Source organism: Notothenia rossii (genome assembly GCF_949606895.1).
Source record: "Notothenia rossii genome assembly, chromosome: 4".
Classification (NCBI taxonomy): Eukaryota; Metazoa; Chordata; class Actinopteri; order Perciformes; family Nototheniidae; genus Notothenia; species Notothenia rossii.
The window spans coordinates 7402146-7425067 of NC_136902.1; the positions used below are offsets into that span (position 1 = coordinate 7402146).

General features: G+C 42.7%; 1 protein-coding gene across 2 annotated transcripts in view; it reads right to left on the reverse strand.

Moving 5' to 3' along the window:
- The window catches only part of itpr3 (inositol 1,4,5-trisphosphate receptor, type 3), a 206617-nt gene that overhangs the window by 146228 nt on the left and 37467 nt on the right, over nucleotides 1–22922 (reverse strand). For both annotated transcript variants that reach the window (XR_013807410.1, XM_079677156.1), the window contains exon 20: nucleotides 22390–22641. Coding sequence is in view for 1 of the 2 variants with exons in the window: in XM_079677156.1 (XP_079533282.1) it covers nucleotides 22390–22641 (252 nt within the window). In the remaining variant the exon portion in view is untranslated. The remainder of the gene's footprint in view (nucleotides 1–22389; nucleotides 22642–22922) is intronic.

Consider the following 22922-nt stretch of genomic DNA (forward strand, 5'->3'; position numbering starts at 1 on the left):
CTACCGACTGAGCTATCCAGGCTCTGAAAGATACCTTAGAAGTGAAAGTATGCAAACCCACATTTGCATTAAGTATCTGAAAATCAAGACAGCTTTCAAGGAGATCAGCAATGTGGCAACCTGAGAGATCTTTGATTGAGTGTAAAAGATGAGGCACTTATAAATGGGGCCTTGATTACCTTTGCGAGTGACTTGGATGTATCTCGATAGTCTGGTTGGGAACAAACTACCACAAATGCAAGAAGCAGACTTTGCATAGCAGACAAGTGTTAGCTTTCGAGAGGACTTGAGTCATATCACACAAGAGATTCACGCCTGAACAGGGACTTGAACCCTGGACCCTCAGATTAAAAGTCTGATGCTCTACCGACTGAGCTATCCAGGCTCTGAAAGACACCTTAGTAGTGAAAGTATGCATGCCTACATTTGCATTAAGTATCTGAAAATCAAGACAGCTTTCAAGGAGATCAGCAATGTGGCAACCTGAGAGATCTTTGGTTGAGTGTAAAAGATGAGGCACTTATAAATGGGGCCTTGAAGACATGTGCGAGTGACTTGGATCAGTGGCGGCGCTAGGGGGTGGCTACTTGGGCTCAAGCCCCGGATGTTTTCTGAAAAGTCCCGGATGTTTCACTTAAAAAAAAAAAAAAACGTCATGTGCAGTACCGGAGTCCACCAGATAGGCAGCCGCTGCGGGACATTAGCCTGCGTACTGCGTAGCCTTCCCTGCCCTGAAGAAGAAGTGATCCTTCCTAGTGCCTGACTAGTTTTAAGCTAATAGCCTTTAAAGTTATGGATATTAGAAAGTTATTTTCATAGAAGCAGGTGCCACAAGCTGCAGCAGCAGCAGTATCAGCAGCTGACAACAATGTCATCACCAGCAGTGAAGAAATTGAAGATGTTTTAGGTTTGTGAATCTAATGGTGATATCTGCACTCTGGCTGACTGAGTAAGAAGTGAAAAAGAGTGATGTAACGTTAATGTTATAGCTAGTAAACATGGAGTAGCCACACTAAGTATACCCTTATATGTTAGTAATATGTATACAGAACATGACTAAAAATTATCCTAAAATGTAACGTTAACCCTTCATACTTCGGACTACTTTTAAGACACTAAAATAACGTATTCCAATTTTTATTTTGTTTTCGCGGGTGGAATTATACCGGCTCTCGTTTCAGTACACATAACAACGGAACCATAGCAACGGAACTGACAGGCAACCCTCTGAATCAGACTCCGATTGGCTGTGACTGCATCCACTCAGAGTGTCCGATTCAGAAACGTGACTCTTACACTCTTTACGTCACAAACAAAGATGGTGGATGAGAATAGATCTATAAAACGATAAGCAATGCGCCAGAATCAAGGTGAGACTATCCGCATCCTTTAAAACTCTACAGACATTCGTTTCACCGAAATAAGTAAACGACTGTATTTGAGTAAGTTAAGGCATTCGTTTGCTTCATTAAAGGGTGTTAATGAATAAGTGTGCTCCAGTGCCTTTTGTCCGCTTTAAGGTGTTATTAAAATGGAGCTATCATTCTATATTTGAATAATATAGTGTAGGACCATACCTATAGAAGGCATATTTGTACTTTTTATTTTTCAAAATACCAAACAGATCATGCATTTTAGCCATTCCTCATTTCTCTCAATTTAACACTGTCTTTTCATGGGCTGATTCTGTGAGAACAGCACCATCTACAGGCCTGCAATATGTACTACAGCGTCTCCAGCACTTTCGAACGGCAATGTCCGTGGCTGTCTCCTCCTGATTGGTGGAGTTGGCCCAATAGCCGTAGCGCCACTTCTGTGACGTCACAGAAGTGTTCAAATCTGGATCAGTCTGTATCAGATCCGTTGCAGCCCATTTTTAAGAGATTTGGGTATGGAGGAAAATAGAGAGGGTTGTGTTTTCTGACACTTGGTGAGTTCCCTGGAACACCGGGGACATATATTCATGTATAAAAGACGTACAAAACTGCATTTTGCATGATAGGTCACCCTTAAGGTAGGGTTAATGTTGCTCACAAAGTGCACCAGATTGATGCTTTTAACTTCAATATTTAAAAAAAAATCTTCCCGGGAGAGCATGCCCCCGGACCCCGCTAGAGGAGGCGACAACCTCTCCTGAAGGATGTTCGGTCCACCCCCCACTTGTAAAAAAGAGCACTTTACCCCTGCACCCCCCTCTCCAACAACTCCGTGCTAAGCCCCGGATCTCCTACAATCCTAAATCCGCCACTGACTTGGATGTATCTAGATAGTCTGGTGGGGAACAGACTATCACGAATGCAACCCAAAGACTTTCTCTAGCAGAAAAACATTAGCTTTAGAGAGGACTTGAGTCACATCACACAATAGATTTACGCCTGAACAGGGACTTGAACCCTGGACCCTCAGATTAAAAGTCTGATGCTCTACCGACTGAGCTATCCAGGCTCTGAACGACACATTAGTAGTGAAAGTATGCATGTCTACATTTGCATTAAGTATCTGAAAATCAAGACAGCTTTCAAGGAGATCAGAAATGTGGCAACCTGAGAGATCTTTGGTTGAGTGTAAAAGATGAGGCACTTATAAATGGGGCCTTGAAGACATGTGCAAGTGACTTGGATGTATCTAGATAATCTGGTAGCGAACAGACTGCCACGAATGCAACACGAAGACTTTGTCTAGCAGACAAATGTTAGCTTTAGAGAGGACTTGAGTCACATCACACAATAGATTTACGCCTGAACAGGGACTTGAACCCTGGACCCTCAGATTAAAAGTCTGATGCTCTACCGACTGAGCTATCCAGGCTCTGAAAGACACATTAGTAGTGAAAGTATGCATGTCTACATTTGCATTAAGTATCTGAAACTCAAGACAGCTTTCAAGGAGATCAGAAATGTGGCAACCTGAGAGATCTTTGGTTGAGTGTAAAAGATGAGGCACTTATAAATGGGGCCTTGAAGACATGTGCGAGTGACTTGGATGTATCTAGATAATCTGGAAGGGAACAGACTGCCACACGAAGACTTTCTGTAGCAGACAAATGTTAGCTTTAGAGAGGACTTGAGTCATATCACACAATAGATTTATGCCTGAACAGGGACTTGAACCCTGGACCCTCAGATTAAAAGTCTGATGCTCTACCGACTGAGCTATCCAGGCTCTGAAAGACACCTTAGTAATGAAAGTAGGCAAACCCACATTTGGATTAAGTATCTGAAAATCAAGACAGTTTTCAAGGAGATCAGCAATGTGGCAACCTGAGAGATCTTTGGTTGAGTGTAAAAGATGAGGCACTTATAAATGGGGCCTTGAAAACATGTGCGAGTGACTTGGATGTATCTAGATAGTCTGGTTGGGAACAAACTAGCACGAATGCAAGAAGCAGACTTTGCATAGCAGACAAATGTTAGCGTTAGAGAGGACTTGAGACATATCACACAATAGATTTATCGCCTGAACAGGGACTTGAACCCTGGACCCTCAGATTAAAAGTCTGATGCTCTACCGACTGAGCTATCCAGGCTCTGAAAGACACCTTAGTAATGAAAGTAGGCAAACCTACATTTGGATTAAGTATCTGAAAATCAAGACAGTTTTCAAGGAGATCAACAATGTGGCAACCTGAGAGATCTTTGGTTGAGTGTAAAAGATGAGGCACTTATAAATGGGGCCTTGAAGACATGTGCGAGTGACTTGGAGGTATCTCGATAATCTGGTAGGGAACAGACTGCCACACGAACACTTTCTGTAGCAGACAAATGTTAGCTTTAGAGAGGACTTGAGTCATATCACACGATAGATTTACGCCTGAACAGGGACTTGAACCCTGGACCCTCAGATTAAAAGTCTGATGCTCTACCGACTGAGCTATCCAGGCTCTGAAAGGTACCTTAGAAGTGAAAGTATGCAAACCCACATTTGCATTAAGTATCTGACAATCAAGACAGCTTTCAAGGAGATCAGCAATGTGGCAATCTGAGAGATCTTTGGTTGAGTGTAAAAGATGAGGCACTTATAAATGGGGCCTTGAAGACATGTGCGAGTGACTTGGATGTATCTAGATAATCTGGTAGGGAACAGACTGCCACGAATGCAACACGAAGACTTTCTCTAGCAGACAAATGTTTCCTTTTCAGAGGACTTGAGTCATATCACACGATCGATTTACGCCTGAACAGGGACTTGAACCCTGGACCCTCAGATTAAAAGTCTGATGCTCTACCAACTGAGCTATCCAGGCTCTGAAAGATACCTTAGTAGTGAAAGTATGCATGCCTACATTTGCATTAAGTATCTGAAAATCAAGACAGTTTTCAAGGAGATCAGCAATGTGGAAACCTGAGAGATCTTTGGTTGAGTGTAAAAGATGAGGCACTTATAAATGGGGCCTTGAAGACATGTGCGAGTGACTTGGATGTATCTACATAGTCTGGTTGGGAACAAACTACCACGAATGCAAGAAGCAGACTTTGCATAGCAGACAAATGTTAGCGTTAGAGAGGACTTGAGACATATCACACATTAGATTTATCGCCTGAACAGGGACTTGAACCCTGGACCCTCAGATTAAAAGTCTGATGCTCTACCGACTGAGCTATCCAGGCTCTGAAAGACACCTTAGTAATGAAAGTAGGCAAACCTACATTTGGATTAAGTATCTGAAAATCAAGACAGTTTTCAAGGAGATCAGCAATGTGGCAACCTGAGAGATCTTTGGTTGAGTGTAAAAGATGAGGCACTTATAAATGGGGCCTTGAAGACATGTGCGAGTGACTTGGAGGTATCTCGATAATCTGGTAGGGAACAGACTGCCACACGAACACTTTCTGTAGCAGACAAATGTTAGCTTTAGAGAGGACTTGAGTCATATCACACGATAGATTTACGCCTGAACAGGGACTTGAACCCTGGACCCTCAGATTAAAAGTCTGATGCTCTACCGACTGAGCTATCCAGGCTCTGAAAGGTACCTTAGAAGTGAAAGTATGCAAACCCACATTTGCATTAAGTATCTGATAATCAAGACAGCTTTCAAGGAGATCAGCAATGTGGCAATCTGAGAGATCTTTGGTTGAGTGTAAAAGATGAGGCACTTATAAATGGGGCCTTGAAGACATGTGCGAGTGACTTGGATGTATCTAGATAATCTGGTAGGGAACAGACTGCCACGAATGCAACACGAAGACTTTCTCTAGCAGACAAATGTTTCCTTTTCAGAGGACTTGAGTCATATCACACGATCGATTTACGCCTGAACAGGGACTTGAACCCTGGACCCTCAGATTAAAAGTCTGATGCTCTACCGACTGAGCTATCCAGGCTCTGAAAGATACCTTAGTAGTGAAAGTATGCATGCCTACATTTGCATTAAGTATCTGAAAATCAAGACAGTTTTCAAGGAGATCAGCAATGTGGCAACCTGAGAGATCTTTGGTTGAGTGTAAAAGATGAGGCACTTATAAATGGGGCCTTGAAGACATGTGCGAGTGACTTGGATGTATCTACATAGTCTGGTTGGGAACAAACTACCACGAATGCAAGAAGCAGACTTTGCATAGCAGACAAATGTTAGCTTTAGAGAGGACTTGAGACATATCACACAATAGATTTATCGCCTGAACAGGGACTTGAACCCTGGACACTCAGATTAAAAGTCTGATGCTCTACCGACTGAGCTATCCAGGCTCTGAAAGACACCTTAGTAATGAAAGTAGGCATACCCACATTTGGATTAAGTATCTGAAAATCAAGACAGTTTTCAAGGAGATCAGCAATGTGGCAACCTGAGAGATCTTTGGTTGAGTGTAAAAGATGAGGCACTTATAAATGGGGCCTTGAAGACATGTGCGAGTGACTTGGATGTATCTAGATAATCTGGAAGGGAACAGACTGCCACACGAAGACTTTCTGTAGCAGACAAATGTTAGCTTTAGAGAGGACTTGAGTCATATCACACAATAGATTTACGCCTGAACAGGGACTTGAACCCTGGACCCTCAGATTAAAAGTCTGATGCTCTACCGACTGAGCTATCCAGGCTCTGAAAGACACCTTAGTAATGAAAGTAGGCAAACCCACATTTGGATTAAGTATCTGAAAATCAAGACAGTTTTCAAGGAGATCAGCAATGTGGCAACCTGAGAGATCTTTGGTTGAGTGTAAAAGATGAGGCACTTATAAATGGGGCCTTGAAGACATGTGCGAGTGACTTGGATGTATCTAGATAGTCTGGTTGGGAACAAACTAGCACGAATGCAAGAAGCAGACTTTGCATAGCAGACAAATGTTAGCGTTAGAGAGGACTTGAGACATATCACACAATAGATTTATCACCTGAACAGGGACTTGAACCCTGGACCCTCAGATTAAAAGTCTGATGCTCTACCGACTGAGCTATCCAGGCTCTGAAAGACACCTTAGTAATGAAAGTAGGCAAACCTACATTTGGATTAAGTATCTGAAAATCAAGACAGTTTTCAAGGAGATCAGCAATGTGGCAACCTGAGAGATCTTTGGTTGAGTGTAAAAGATGAGGCACTTATAAATGGGGCCTTGAAGACATGTGCGAGTGACTTGGAGGTATCTCGATAATCTGGTAGGGAACAGACTGCCACACGAACACTTTCTGTAGCAGACAAATGTTAGCTTTAGAGAGGACTTGAGTCATATCACACGATAGATTTACGCCTGAACAGGGACTTGAACCCTGGACCCTCAGATTAAAAGTCTGATGCTCTACCGACTGAGCTATCCAGGCTCTGAAAGGTACCTTAGAAGTGAAAGTATGCAAACCCACATTTGCATTAAGTATCTGATAATCAAGACAGCTTTCAAGGAGATCAGCAATGTGGCAATCTGAGAGATCTTTGGTTGAGTGTAAAAGATGAGGCACTTATAAATGGGGCCTTGAAGACATGTGCGAGTGACTTGGATGTATCTAGATAATCTGGTAGGGAACAGACTGCCACGAATGCAACACGAAGACTTTCTCTAGCAGACAAATGTTTCCTTTTCAGAGGACTTGAGTCATATCACACGATCAATTTACGCCTGAACAGGGACTTGAACCCTGGACCCTCAGATTAAAAGTCTGATGCTCTACCGACTGAGCTATCCAGGCTCTGAAAGATACCTTAGTAGTGAAAGTATGCATGCCTACATTTGCATTAAGTATCTGAAAATCAAGACAGTTTTCAAGGAGATCAGCAATGTGGCAACCTGAGAGATCTTTGGTTGAGTGTAAAAGATGAGGCACTTATAAATGGGGCCTTGAAGACATGTGCGAGTGACTTGGATGTATCTACATAGTCTGGTTGGGAACAAACTACCACGAATGCAAGAAGCAGACTTTGCATAGCAGACAAATGTTAGCTTTAGAGAGGACTTGAGACATATCACACAATAGATTTATCGCCTGAACAGGGACTTGAACCCTGGACCCTCAGATTAAAAGTCTGATGCTCTACCGACTGAGCTATCCAGGCTCTGAAAGACACCTTAGTAATGAAAGTAGGCATACCCACATTTGGATTAAGTATCTGAAAATCAAGACAGTTTTCAAGGAGATCAGCAATGTGGCAACCTGAGAGATCTTTGGTTGAGTGTAAAAGATGAGGCACTTATAAATGGGGCCTTGAAGACATGTGCGAGTGACTTGGATGCATCTAGATAATCTGGAAGGGAACAGACTGCCACACGAAGACTTTCTGTAGCAGACAAATGTTAGCTTTAGAGAGGACTTGAGTCATATCACACAATAGATTTACGCCTGAACAGGGACTTGAACCCTGGACCCTCAGATTAAAAGTCTGATGCTCTACCGACTGAGCTATCCAGGCTCTGAAAGATACCTTAGTAGTGAAAGTATGCATGCCTACATTTGCATTAAGTATCTGAAAATCAAGACAGTTTTCAAGGAGATCAGCAATGTGGCAACCTGAGAGATCTTTGGTTGAGTGTAAAAGATGAGGCACTTATAAATGGGGCCTTGAAGACATGTGCGAGTGACTTGGATGTATCTACATAGTCTGGTTGGGAACAAACTACCACGAATGCAAGAAGCAGACTTTGCATAGCAGACAAATGTTAGCTTTAGAGAGGACTTGAGACATATCACACAATAGATTTATCGCCTGAACAGGGACTTGAACCCTGGACCCTCAGATTAAAAGTCTGATGCTCTACCGACTGAGCTATCCAGGCTCTGAAAGACACCTTAGTAATGAAAGTAGGCATACCCACATTTGGATTAAGTATCTGAAAATCAAGACAGTTTTCAAGGAGATCAGCAATGTGGCAACCTGAGAGATCTTTGGTTGAGTGTAAAAGATGAGGCACTTATAAATGGGGCCTTGAAGACATGTGCGAGTGACTTGGATGCATCTAGATAATCTGGAAGGGAACAGACTGCCACACGAAGACTTTCTGTAGCAGACAAATGTTAGCTTTAGAGAGGACTTGAGTCATATCACACAATAGATTTACGCCTGAACAGGGACTTGAACCCTGGACCCTCAGATTAAAAGTCTGATGCTCTACCGACTGAGCTATCCAGGCTCTGAAAGACACCTTAGTAATGAAAGTAGGCAAACCCACATTTGGATTAAGTATCTGAAAATCAAGACAGTTTTCAAGGAGATCAGCAATGTGGCAACCTGAGAGATCTTTGGTTGAGTGTAAAAGATGAGGCACTTATAAATGGGGCCTTGAAGACATGTGCGAGTGACTTGGATGTATCTAGATAGTCTGGTTGGGAACAAACTAGCACGAATGCAAGAAGCAGACTTTGCATAGCAGACAAATGTTAGCGTTAGAGAGGACTTGAGACATATCACACAATAGATTTATCGCCTGAACAGGGACTTGAACCCTGGACCCTCAGATTAAAAGTCTGATGCTCTACCGACTGAGCTATCCAGGCTCTGAAAGACACCTTAGTAATGAAAGTAGGCAAACCTACATTTGGATTAAGTATCTGAAAATCAAGACAGTTTTCAAGGAGATCAGCAATCTGGCAATCTGAGAGATCTTTGGTTGAGTGTAAAAGATGAGGCACTTATAAATGGGGCCTTGAAGACATGTGCGAGTGACTTGGAGGTATCTCGATAATCTGGTAGGGAACAGACTGCCACACGAACACTTTCTGTAGCAGACAAATGTTAGCTTTAGAGAGGACTTGAGTCATATCACACGATAGATTTACGCCTGAACAGGAACTTGAACCCTGGACCCTCAGATTAAAAGTCTGATGCTCTACCGACAGAGCTATCCAGGCTCTGAAAGGTACCTTAGAAGTGAAAGTATGCAAACCCACATTTGCATTAAGTATCTGACAATCAAGACAGCTTTCAAGGAGATCAGCAATGTGGCAATCTGAGAGATCTTTGGTTGAGTGTAAAAGATGAGGCACTTATAAATGGGGCCTTGAAGACATGTGCGAGTGACTTGGATGTATCTAGATAATCTGGTAGGGAACAGACTGCCACGAATGCAACACGAAGACTTTCTCTAGCAGACAAATGTTTCCTTTTCAGATGACTTGAGTCATATCACACGATAGATTTACGCCTGAACAGGGACTTGAACCCTGGACCCTCAGATTAAAAGTCTGATGGTCTACCGACTGAGCTATCCAGGCTCTGAAAGATACCTTAGTAGTGAAAGTATGCATGCCTACATTTGCATTAAGTATCTGAAAATCAAGACAGTTTTCAAGGAGATCAGCAATGTGGCAACCTGAGAGATCTTTGGTTGAGTGTAAAAGATGAGGCACTTATAAATGGGGCCTTGAAGACATGTGCGAGTGACTTGGATGTATCTAGATAATCGGGTAGGGAACAGACTGCCACGAATGCAACACGAAGACTTTCTCTAGCAGACAAATGTTACCTTTACAGAGGACTTGAGTCATATCACACAAGAGATTTACACCTGAACAGGGACTTGAACCCTGGCCCCTCAGATTAAAAGTCTGATGCTCTACCGACTGAGCTATCCAGGCTCTGAAAGGTACCTTAGAAGTGAAAGTATGCAAACCCACATTTGCATTAAGTATCTGACAATCAAGATAGCTTTCAAGGAGATCAGCAATCTGGCAATCTGAGAGATCTTTGGTTGAGTGTAAAAGATGAGGTACTTATAAATGGGGCCTTGAAGACATTTGCGAGTGACTTGGATATATCTCGATAATCTGGTAGGGAACAGACTGCCACACGAAGACTTTCTCTAGCAGACAAATGTTAGCTTTAGAGAGGACTTGAGTCATATCACACGATAGATTTACACCTGAACAGGGACTTGAACCCTGGACCCTCAGATTAAAAGTCTGATGCTCTACCGACTGAGCTATCCAGGCTCTGAAAGATACCTTAGAAGTGAAAGTATGCAAACCCACATTTGCATTAAGTATCTGAAAATCAAGACAGCTTTCAAGGAGATCAGCAATGTGGCAACCTGAGAGATCTTTGGTTGAGTGTAAAAGATGAGGCACTTATAAATGGGGCCTTGATTACCTTTGCGAGTGACTTGGATGTATCTCGATAGTCTGGTTGGGAACAAACTACCACAAATGCAAGAAGCAGACTTTGCATAGCAGACAAGTGTTAGCTTTCGAAAGGACTTGAGACATATCACACAATAGATTTATCGCCTGAACAGGGACTTGAACCCTGGACCCTCAGATTAAAAGTCTGATGCTCTACCGACTGAGCTATCCAGGCTCTGAAAGACACCTTAGTAGTGAAAGTAGGCATACCCACATTTGCATTAACTATCTGAAAATCAAGACAGCTTTCAAGGAGATCAGCAATGTGGCAACCTGAGAGATCTTTGGTTGAGTGTAAAAGATGAGGCACTTATAAATGGGGCGTTGAACACCTTTACGAGTGACTTGGATGTATCTCGATAGTCTGGTAGGGAACAGACTGCTACAAATGCAACACGAACACTTTGTCTTGCAGACAAATGTTAGCTTGAGAGAGGACTTGAGTCATATCACACAATAGATTTACGCCTGAACAGGGACTTGAACCCTGGACCCTCAGATTAAAAGTCTGATGCTCTACCGACTGAGCTATCCAGGCTCTGAAAGACACCTTAGTAGTGAAAGTATGCATGCCTACATTTGCATTAAGTATCTGAACATCAAGACAGTTTTCAAGGAGATCAGCAATGTGGCAACCTGAGAGATCTTTGGTTGAGTGAAAAAGATGAGGCACTTATAAATGGGGCCTTGAAGACATGTGCGAGTGACTTGGATGTATCTAGATAGTCTGGTTGGGAACAAACTACCACGAATGCAACAAGCAGACTTTGCATAGCAGACAAGTGTTAGCTTTAGAGAGGAGTTGAGACATATCACACAATAGATTTATCGCCTGAACAGGGACTTGAACCCTGGACCCTCAGATTAAAAGTCTGATGCTCTACCGACTGAGCTATCCAGGCTCTGAAAGAAACCTTAGTAATGAAAGTGGGCAAACCCACATTTGGAGTAAGTATCTGAAAATCAAGACAGTTTTCAAGGAGATCAGCAATGTGGCAACCTGAGAGATCTTTGGTTGAGTGTAAAAGATGAGGTACTTATAAATGGGGCCTTGAAGACATTTGCGAGTGACTTGGATATATCTCGATAATCTGGTAGGGAACAGACTGCCACACGAAGACTTTCTCTAGCAGTCAAATGTTAGCTTTAGAGAGGACTTGACTCATATCACACGATAGATTTACGCCTGAACAGGGACTTGAACCCTGGACCCTCAGATTAAAAGTCTGATGCTCTACCGACTGAGCTATCCAGGCTCTGAAAGATACCTTAGAAGTGAAAGTATGCAAACCCACATTTGCATTAAGTATCTGAAAATCAAGACAGCTTTCAAGGAGATCAGCAATGTGGCAACCTGAGAGATCTTTGATTGAGTGTAAAAGATGAGGCACTTATAAATGGGGCCTTGATTACCTTTGCGAGTGACTTGGATGTATCTCGATAGTCTGGTTGGGAACAAACTACCACAAATGCAAGAAGCAGACTTTGCATAGCAGACAAGTGTTAGCTTTCGAGAGGACTTGAGTCATATCACACAAGAGATTCACGCCTGAACAGGGACTTGAACCCTGGACCCTCAGATTAAAAGTCTGATGCTCTACCGACTGAGCTATCCAGGCTCTGAAAGACACCTTAGTAGTGAAAGTATGCATGCCTACATTTGCATTAAGTATCTGAAAATCAAGACAGCTTTCAAGGAGATCAGCAATGTGGCAACCTGAGAGATCTTTGGTTGAGTGTAAAAGATGAGGCACTTATAAATGGGGCCTTGAAGACATGTGCGAGTGACTTGGATCAGTGGCGGCGCTAGGGGGTGGCTACTTGGGCTCAAGCCCCGGATGTTTTCTGAAAAGTCCCGGATGTTTCACTTAAAAAAAAAAAAAAACGTCATGTGCAGTACCGGAGTCCACCAGATAGGCAGCCGCTGCGGGACATTAGCCTGCGTACTGCGTAGCCTTCCCTGCCCTGAAGAAGAAGTGATCCTTCCTAGTGCCTGACTAGTTTTAAGCTAATAGCCTTTAAAGTTATGGATATTAGAAAGTTATTTTCATAGAAGCAGGTGCCACAAGCTGCAGCAGCAGCAGTATCAGCAGCTGACAACAATGTCATCACCAGCAGTGAAGAAATTGAAGATGTTTTAGGTTTGTGAATCTAATGGTGATATCTGCACTCTGGCTGACTGAGTAAGAAGTGAAAAAGAGTGATGTAACGTTAATGTTATAGCTAGTAAACATGGAGTAGCCACACTAAGTATACCCTTATATGTTAGTAATATGTATACAGAACATGACTAAAAATTATCCTAAAATGTAACGTTAACCCTTCATACTTCGGACTACTTTTAAGACACTAAAATAACGTATTCCAATTTTTATTTTGTTTTCGCGGGTGGAATTATACCGGCTCTCGTTTCAGTACACATAACAACGGAACCATAGCAACGGAACTGACAGGCAACCCTCTGAATCAGACTCCGATTGGCTGTGACTGCATCCACTCAGAGTGTCCGATTCAGAAACGTGACTCTTACACTCTTTACGTCACAAACAAAGATGGTGGATGAGAATAGATCTATAAAACGATAAGCAATGCGCCAGAATCAAGGTGAGACTATCCGCATCCTTTAAAACTCTACAGACATTCGTTTCACCGAAATAAGTAAACGACTGTATTTGAGTAAGTTAAGGCATTCGTTTGCTTCATTAAAGGGTGTTAATGAATAAGTGTGCTCCAGTGCCTTTTGTCCGCTTTAAGGTGTTATTAAAATGGAGCTATCATTCTATATTTGAATAATATAGTGTAGGACCATACCTATAGAAGGCATATTTGTACTTTTTATTTTTCAAAATACCAAACAGATCATGCATTTTAGCCATTCCTCATTTCTCTCAATTTAACACTGTCTTTTCATGGGCTGATTCTGTGAGAACAGCACCATCTACAGGCCTGCAATATGTACTACAGCGTCTCCAGCACTTTCGAACGGCAATGTCCGTGGCTGTCTCCTCCTGATTGGTGGAGTTGGCCCAATAGCCGTAGCGCCACTTCTGTGACGTCACAGAAGTGTTCAAATCTGGATCAGTCTGTATCAGATCCGTTGCAGCCCATTTTTAAGAGATTTGGGTATGGAGGAAAATAGAGAGGGTTGTGTTTTCTGACACTTGGTGAGTTCCCTGGAACACCGGGGACATATATTCATGTATAAAAGACGTACAAAACTGCATTTTGCATGATAGGTCACCCTTAAGGTAGGGTTAATGTTGCTCACAAAGTGCACCAGATTGATGCTTTTAACTTCAATATTTTAAAAAAAATCTTCCCGGGAGAGCATGCCCCCGGACCCCGCTAGAGGAGGCGACAACCTCTCCTGAAGGATGTTTGGTCCACCCCCCACTTGTAAAAAAGAGCACTTTACCCCTGCACCCCCCTCTCCAACAACTCCGTGCTAAGCCCCGGATCTCCTACAATCCTAAATCCGCCACTGACTTGGATGTATCTAGATAGTCTGGTAGGGAACAGACTACCACGAATGCAACCCAAAGACTTTCTCTAGCAGAAAAACATTAGCTTTAGAGAGGACTTGAGTCACATCACACAATAGATTTACGCCTGAACAGGGACTTGAACCCTGGACCCTCAGATTAAAAGTCTGATGCTCTACCGACTGAGCTATCCAGGCTCTGAAAGACACATTAGTAGTGAAAGTATGCATGTCTACATTTGCATTAAGTATCTGAAAATCAAGACAGCTTTCAAGGAGATCAGAAATGTGGCAACCTGAGAGATCTTTGGTTGAGTGTAAAAGATGAGGCACTTATAAATGGGGCCTTGAAGACATGTGCGAGTGACTTGGATGTATCTAGATAATCTGGAAGGGAACAGACTGCCACACGAAGACTTTCTGTAGCAGACAAATGTTAGCTTTAGAGAGGACTTGAGTCATATCACACAATAGATTTATGCCTGAACAGGGACTTGAACCCTGGACCCTCAGATTAAAAGTCTGATGCTCTACCGACTGAGCTATCCAGGCTCTGAAAGACACCTTAGTAATGAAAGTAGGCAAACCCACATTTGGATTAAGTATCTGAAAATCAAGACAGTTTTCAAGGAGATCAGCAATGTGGCAACCTGAGAGATCTTTGGTTGAGTGTAAAAGATGAGGCACTTATAAATGGGGCCTTGAAGACATGTGCGAGTGACTTGGATGTATCTAGATAGTCTGGTTGGGAACAAACTAGCACGAATGCAAGAAGCAGACTTTGCATAGCAGACAAATGTTAGCGTTAGAGAGGACTTGAGACATATCACACAATAGATTTATCGCCTGAACAGGGACTTGAACCCTGGACCCTCAGATTAAAAGTCTGATGCTCTACCGACTGAGCTATCCAGGCTCTGAAAGACACCTTAGTAATGAAAGTAGGCAAACCTACATTTGGATTAAGTATCTGAAAATCAAGACAGTTTTCAAGGAGATCAACAATGTGGCAACCTGAGAGATCTTTGGTTGAGTGTAAAAGATGAGGCACTTATAAATGGGGCCTTGAAGACATGTGCGAGTGACTTGGAGGTATCTCGATAATCTGGTAGGGAACAGACTGCCACACGAACACTTTCTGTAGCAGACAAATGTTAGCTTTAGAGAGGACTTGAGTCATATCACACGATAGATTTACGCCTGAACAGGGACTTGAACCCTGGACCCTCAGATTAAAAGTCTGATGCTCTACCGACTGAGCTATCCAGGCTCTGAAAGGTACCTTAGAAGTGAAAGTATGCAAACCCACATTTGCATTAAGTATCTGACAATCAAGACAGCTTTCAAGGAGATCAGCAATGTGGCAATCTGAGAGATCTTTGGTTGAGTGTAAAAGATGAGGCACTTATAAATGGGGCCTTGAAGACATGTGCGAGTGACTTGGATGTATCTAGATAATCTGGTAGGGAACAGACTGCCACGAATGCAACACGAAGACTTTCTCTAGCAGACAAATGTTTCCTTTTCAGAGGACTTGAGTCATATCACACGATCGATTTACGCCTGAACAGGGACTTGAACCCTGGACCCTCAGATTAAAAGTCTGATGCTCTACCAACTGAGCTATCCAGGCTCTGAAAGAAACCTTAGTAGTGAAAGTATGCATGCCTACATTTGCATTAAGTATCTGAAAATCAAGACAGTTTTCAAGGAGATCAGCAATGTGGCAACCTGAGAGATCTTTGGTTGAGTGTAAAAGATGAGGCACTTATAAATGGGGCCTTGAAGACATGTGCGAGTGACTTGGATGTATCTACATAGTCTGGTTGGGAACAAACTACCACGAATGCAAGAAGCAGACTTTGCATAGCAGACAAATGTTAGCGTTAGAGAGGACTTGAGACATATCACACATTAGATTTATCGCCTGAACAGGGACTTGAACCCTGGACCCTCAGATTAAAAGTCTGATGCTCTACCGACTGAGCTATCCAGGCTCTGAAAGACACCTTAGTAATGAAAGTAGGCAAACCTACATTTGGATTAAGTATCTGAAAATCAAGACAGTTTTCAAGGAGATCAGCAATGTGGCAACCTGAGAGATCTTTGGTTGAGTGTAAAAGATGAGGCACTTATAAATGGGGCCTTGAAGACATGTGCGAGTGACTTGGAGGTATCTCGATAATCTGGTAGGGAACAGACTGCCACACGAACACTTTCTGTAGCAGACAAATGTTAGCTTTAGAGAGGACTTGAGTCATATCACACGATAGATTTACGCCTGAACAGGGACTTGAACCCTGGACCCTCAGATTAAAAGTCTGATGCTCTACCGACTGAGCTATCCAGGCTCTGAAATGTACCTTAGAAGTGAAAGTATGCAAACCCACATTTGCATTAAGTATCTGATAATCAAGACAGCTTTCAAGGAGATCAGCAATGTGGCAATCTGAGAGATCTTTGGTTGAGTGTAAAAGATGAGGCACTTATAAATGGGGCCTTGAAGACATGTGCGAGTGACTTGGATGTATCTAGATAATCTGGTAGGGAACAGACTGCCACGAATGCAACACGAAGACTTTCTCTAGCAGACAAATGTTTCCTTTTCAGAGGACTTGAGTCATATCACACGATCGATTTACGCCTGAACAGGGACTTGAACCCTGGACCCTCAGATTAAAAGTCTGATGCTCTACCGACTGAGCTATCCAGGCTCTGAAAGATACCTTAGTAGTGAAAGTATGCATGCCTACATTTGCATTAAGTATCTGAAAATCAAGACAGTTTTCAAGGAGATCAGCAATGTGGCAACCTGAGAGATCTTTGGTTGAGTGTAAAAGATGAGGCACTTATAAATGGGGCCTTGAAGACATGTGCGAGTGACTTGGATGTATCTAGATAATCGGGTAGGGAACAGACTGCCACGAATGCAACACGAAGACTTTCTCTAGCAGACAAATGTTACCTTTACAGAGGACTTGAGTCATATCACACAAGAGATTTACACCTGAACAGGGACTTGAACCCTGGCCCCTCAGATTAAAAGTCTGATGCTCTACCGACTGAGCTATCCAGGCTCTGAAAGGTACCTTAGAAGTGAAAGTATGCAAACCCACATTTGCATTAAGTATCTGACAATCAAGATAGCTTTCAAGGAGATCAGCAATCTGGCAATCTGAGAGATCTTTGGTTGAGTGTAAAAGATGAGGTACTTATAAATGGGGCCTTGAAGACATTTGCGAGTGACTTGGATATATCTCGATAATCTGGTAGGGAACAGACTGCCACACGAAGACTTTCTCTAGCAGACAAATGTTAGCTTTAGAGAGGACTTGAGTCATATCACACGATAGATTTACACCTGAACAGGGACTTGAACCCTGGACCCTCAGATTAAAAGTCTGATGCTCTACCGACTGAGCTATCCAGGCTCTGAAAGATACCTTAGAAGTGAAAGTATGCAAACCCACATTTGCATTAAGTATCTGAAAATCAAGACAGCTTTCAAGGAGATCAGCAATGTGGCAACCTGAGAGATCTTTGGTTGAGTGTAAAAGATGAGGCACTTATAAATGGGGCCTTGATTACCTTTGCGAGTGACTTGGATGTATCTCGATAGTCTGGTTGGGAACAAACTACCACAAATGCAAGAAGCAGACTTTGCATAGCAGACAAGTGTTAGCTTTCGAAAGGACTTGAGACATATCACACAATAGATTTATCGCCTGAACAGGGACTTGAACCCTGGACCCTCAGATTAAAAGTCTGATGCTCTACCGACTGAGCTATCCAGGCTCTGAAAGACACCTTAGTAGTGAAAGTAGGCATACCCACATTTGCATTAACTATCTGAAAATCAAGACAGCTTTCAAGGAGATCAGCAATGTGGCAACCTGAGAGATCTTTGGTTGAGTGTAAAAGATGAGGCACTTATAAATGGGGCGTTGAACACCTTTACGAGTGACTTGGATGTATCTCGATAGTCTGGTAGGGAACAGACTGCTACAAATGCAACACGAACACTTTGTCTTGCAGACAAATGTTAGCTTGAGAGAGGACTTGAGTCATATCACACAATAGATTTACGCCTGAACAGGGACTTGAACCCTGGACCCTCAGATTAAAAGTCTGATGCTCTACCGACTGAGCTATCCAGGCTCTGAAAGACACCTTAGTAGTGAAAGTATGCATGCCTACATTTGCATTAAGTATCTGAACATCAAGACAGTTTTCAAGGAGATCAGCAATGTGGCAACCTGAGAGATCTTTGGTTGAGTGAAAAAGATGAGGCACTTATAAATGGGGCCTTGAAGACATGTGCGAGTGACTTGGATGTATCTAGATAGTCTGGTTGGGAACAAACTACCACGAATGCAACAAGCAGACTTTGCATAGCAGACAAGTGTTAGCTTTAGAGAGGAGTTGAGACATATCACACAATAGATTTATCGCCTGAACAGGGACTTGAACCCTGGACCCTCAGATTAAAAGTCTGATGCTCTACCGACTGAGCTATCCAGGCTCTGAAAGACACCTTAGTAATGAAAGTGGGCAAACCCACATTTGGAGTAAGTATCTGAAAATCAAGACAGTTTTCAAGGAGATCAGCAATGTGGCAACCTGAGAGATCTTTGGTTGAGTGTAAAAGATGAGGTACTTATAAATGGGGCCTTGAAGACATTTGCGAGTGACTTGGATATATCTCGATAATCTGGTAGGGAACAGACTGCCACACGAAGACTTTCTCTAGCAGTCAAATGTTAGCTTTAGAGAGGACTTGACTCATATCACACGATAGATTTACGCCTGAACAGGGACTTGAACCCTGGACCCTCAGATTAAAAGTCTGATGCTCTACCGACTGAGCTATCCAGGCTCTGAAAGATACCTTAGAAGTGAAAGTATGCAAACCCACATTTGCATTAAGTATCTGAAAATCAAGACAGCTTTCAAGGAGATCAGCAATGTGGCAACCTGAGAGATCTTTGATTGAGTGTAAAAGATGAGGCACTTATAAATGGGGCCTTGATTACCTTTGCGAGTGACTTGGATGTATCTCGATAGTCTGGTTGGGAACAAACTACCACAAATGCAAGAAGCAGACTTTGCATAGCAGACAAGTGTTAGCTTTCGAGAGGACTTGAGTCATATCACACAAGAGATTCACGCCTGAACAGGGACTTGAACCCTGGACCCTCAGATTAAAAGTCTGATGCTCTACCGACTGAGCTATCCAGGCTCTGAAAGACACCTTAGTAGTGAAAGTATGCATGCCTACATTTGCATTAAGTATCTGAAAATCAAGACAGCTTTCAAGGAGATCAGCAATGTGGCAACCTGAGAGATCTTTGGTTGAGTGTAAAAGATGAGGCACTTATAAATGGGGCCTTGAAGACATGTGCGAGTGACTTGGATCAGTGGCGGCGCTAGGGGGTGGCTACTTGGGCTCAAGCCCCGGATGTTTTCTGAAAAGTCCCGGATGTTTCACTTAAAAAAAAAAAAAAACGTCATGTGCAGTACCGGAGTCCACCAGATAGGCAGCCGCTGCGGGACATTAGCCTGCGTACTGCGTAGCCTTCCCTGCCCTGAAGAAGAAGTGATCCTTCCTAGTGCCTGACTAGTTTTAAGCTAATAGCCTTTAAAGTTATGGATATTAGAAAGTTATTTTCATAGAAGCAGGTGCCACAAGCTGCAGCAGCAGCAGTATCAGCAGCTGACAACAATGTCATCACCAGCAGTGAAGAAATTGAAGATGTTTTAGGTTTGTGAATCTAATGGTGATATCTGCACTCTGGCTGACTGAGTAAGAAGTGAAAAAGAGTGATGTAACGTTAATGTTATAGCTCGTAAACATGGAGTAGCCACACTAAGTATACCCTTATATGTTAGTAATATGTATACAGAACATGACTAAAAATTATCCTAAAATGTAACGTTAACCCTTCATACTTCGGACTACTTTTAAGACACTAAAATAACGTATTCCAATTTTTATTTTGTTTTCGCGGGTGGAATTATACCGGCTCTCGTTTCAGTACACATAACAACGGAACCATAGCAACGGAACTGACAGGCAACCCTCTGAATCAGACTCCGATTGGCTGTGACTGCATCCACTCAGAGTGTCCGATTCAGAAACGTGACTCTTACACTCTTTACGTCACAAACAAAGATGGTGGATGAGAATAGATCTATAAAACGATAAGCAATGCGCCAGAATCAAGGTGAGACTATCCGCATCCTTTAAAACTCTACAGACATTCGTTTCACCGAAATAAGTAAACGACTGTATTTGAGTAAGTTAAGGCATTCGTTTGCTTCATTAAAGGGTGTTAATGAATAAGTGTGCTCCAGTGCCTTTTGTCCGCTTTAAGGTGTTATTAAAATGGAGCTATCATTCTATATTTGAATAATATAGTGTAGGACCATACCTATAGAAGGCATATTTGTACTTTTTATTTTTCAAAATACCAAACAGATCATGCATTTTAGCCATTCCTCATTTCTCTCAATTTAACACTGTCTTTTCATGGGCTGATTCTGTGAGAACAGCACCATCTACAGGCCTGCAATATGTACTACAGCGTCTCCAGCACTTTCGAACGGCAATGTCCGTGGCTGTCTCCTCCTGATTGGTGGAGTTGGCCCAATAGCCGTAGCGCCACTTCTGTGACGTCACAGAAGTGTTCAAATCTGGATCAGTCTGTATCAGATCCGTTGCAGCCCATTTTTAAGAGATTTGGGTATGGAGGAAAATAGAGAGGGTTGTGTTTTCTGACACTTGGTGAGTTCCCTGGAACACCGGGGACACATATTCATGTATAAAAGACGTACAAAACTGCATTTTGCATGATAGGTCACCCTTAAGGTAGGGTTAATGTTGCTCACAAAGTGCACCAGATTGATGCTTTTAACTTCAATATTTTAAAAAAAATCTTCCCGGGAGAGCATGCCCCCGGACCCCGCTAGAGGAGGCGACAACCTCTCCTGAAGGATGTTCGGTCCACCCCCCACTTGTAAAAAAGAGCACTTTACCCCTGCACCCCCCTCTCCAACAACTCCGTGCTAAGCCCCGGATCTCCTACAATCCTAAATCCGCCACTGACTTGGATGTATCTAGATAGTCTGGTAGGGAACAGACTACCACGAATGCAACCCAAAGACTTTCTCTAGCAGAAAAACATTAGCTTTAGAGAGGACTTGAGTCACATCACACAATAGATTTACGCCTGAACAGGGACTTGAACCCTGGACCCTCAGATTAAAAGTCTGATGCTCTACCGACTGAGCTATCCAGGCTCTGAAAGACACATTAGTAGTGAAAGTATGCATGTCTACATTTGCATTAAGTATCTGAAAATCAAGACAGCTTTCAAGGAGATCAGAAATGTGGCAACCTGAGAGATCTTTGGTTGAGTGTAAAAGATGAGGCACTTATAAATGGGGCCTTGAAGACATGTGCAAGTGACTTGGATGTATCTAGATAATCTGGTAGCGAACAGACTGCCACGAATGCAACACGAAGACTTTGTCTAGCAGACAAATGTTAGCTTTAGAGAGGACTTGAGTCACATCACACAATAGATTTACGCCTGAACAGGGACTTGAACCCTGGACCCTCAGATTAAAAGTCTGATGCTCTACCGACTGAGCTATCCAGGCTCTGAAAGACACATTAGTAGTGAAAGTATGCATGTCTACATTTGCATTAAGTATCTGAAAATCAAGACAGCTTTCAAGGAGATCAGAAATGTGGCAACCTGAGAGATCTTTGGTTGAGTGTAAAAGATGAGGCACTTATAAATGGGGCCTTGAAGACATGTGCGAGTGACTTGGATGTATCTAGATAATCTGGTAGGGAACAGACTGCCACGAATGCAACACGAAGACTTTGTCTAGCAGACAAATGTTAGCTTTAGAGAGGACTTGAGTCACATCACACAATAGATTTACGCCTGAACAGGGACTTGAATCCTGGACCCTCAGATTAAAAGTCTGATGCTTTCTCAGGAATAATTCCGATAGTTCCTGGAATTTTGCGTTCACACCAAAAAGATCTGGAACTAGAACTTTTTTTTTTGCAAACCTTTTCACCCTTTTTAGTCCCTGCTAGAGAGCAGGGACTTTCCTGGGGATTGGCTAATGGCTACACAAGCCAAAAAATTGTGATGACATCATAAAGTGGCCAAAATCTGATCGGCTCATTTTAAGGTTTTTATATAAATGGATCAGGAGAAAAAGTGAGCGAATCTTTTTTCCTGAAACTTTCAGAATCTCTTTACACAGAGGGGACACATGTTGATGTATAAAAGACAGGAAAAAGTGGATTTTGCATAATAGGTGACCTTTAAAATCGACCTACTCTTTGATGGTGATGGAGGAGGGGATCTCGGTCCAGAGGCGAGCGAACTTCACAGGGGTCACCAGCTCCTGAGGGTCCCGATCTACGTGGGCGTGGAGCATGAGGCGGCAGAAGGAGGCCCGGAGGTCAAAGGGCAGCGTCTCGTCCATCATGCAGAGGAAGATGAGCTCCACATCCAGCTGCTTGGAGATCTCGTCTATCGCCAGATACTGACGGTCCAGACACATCCGGGCAAAGAGCTTCAGCTGGTACCTGAGGAAACACAAAGAGAGAGATTCTGCTTTCTTATTCTTATTCTTTAATTCTCTAATACTAACTTATAACACTCTCTAATAATAACTTATAACACTCCTTGTTGTTAACCACCAACTATGTGCAATGTGTGCAATATGTGCAATATTTGAATTATGTGCAATATGTATATATGCCGTTAATAACTGTGCAATATATACCTGGCTGTTTTTGTTTTTTTAATCTTTAATATTTGTTCTATGCATGCTACTTAGTAACATAAAGCTGTCTTTGGATCTTTT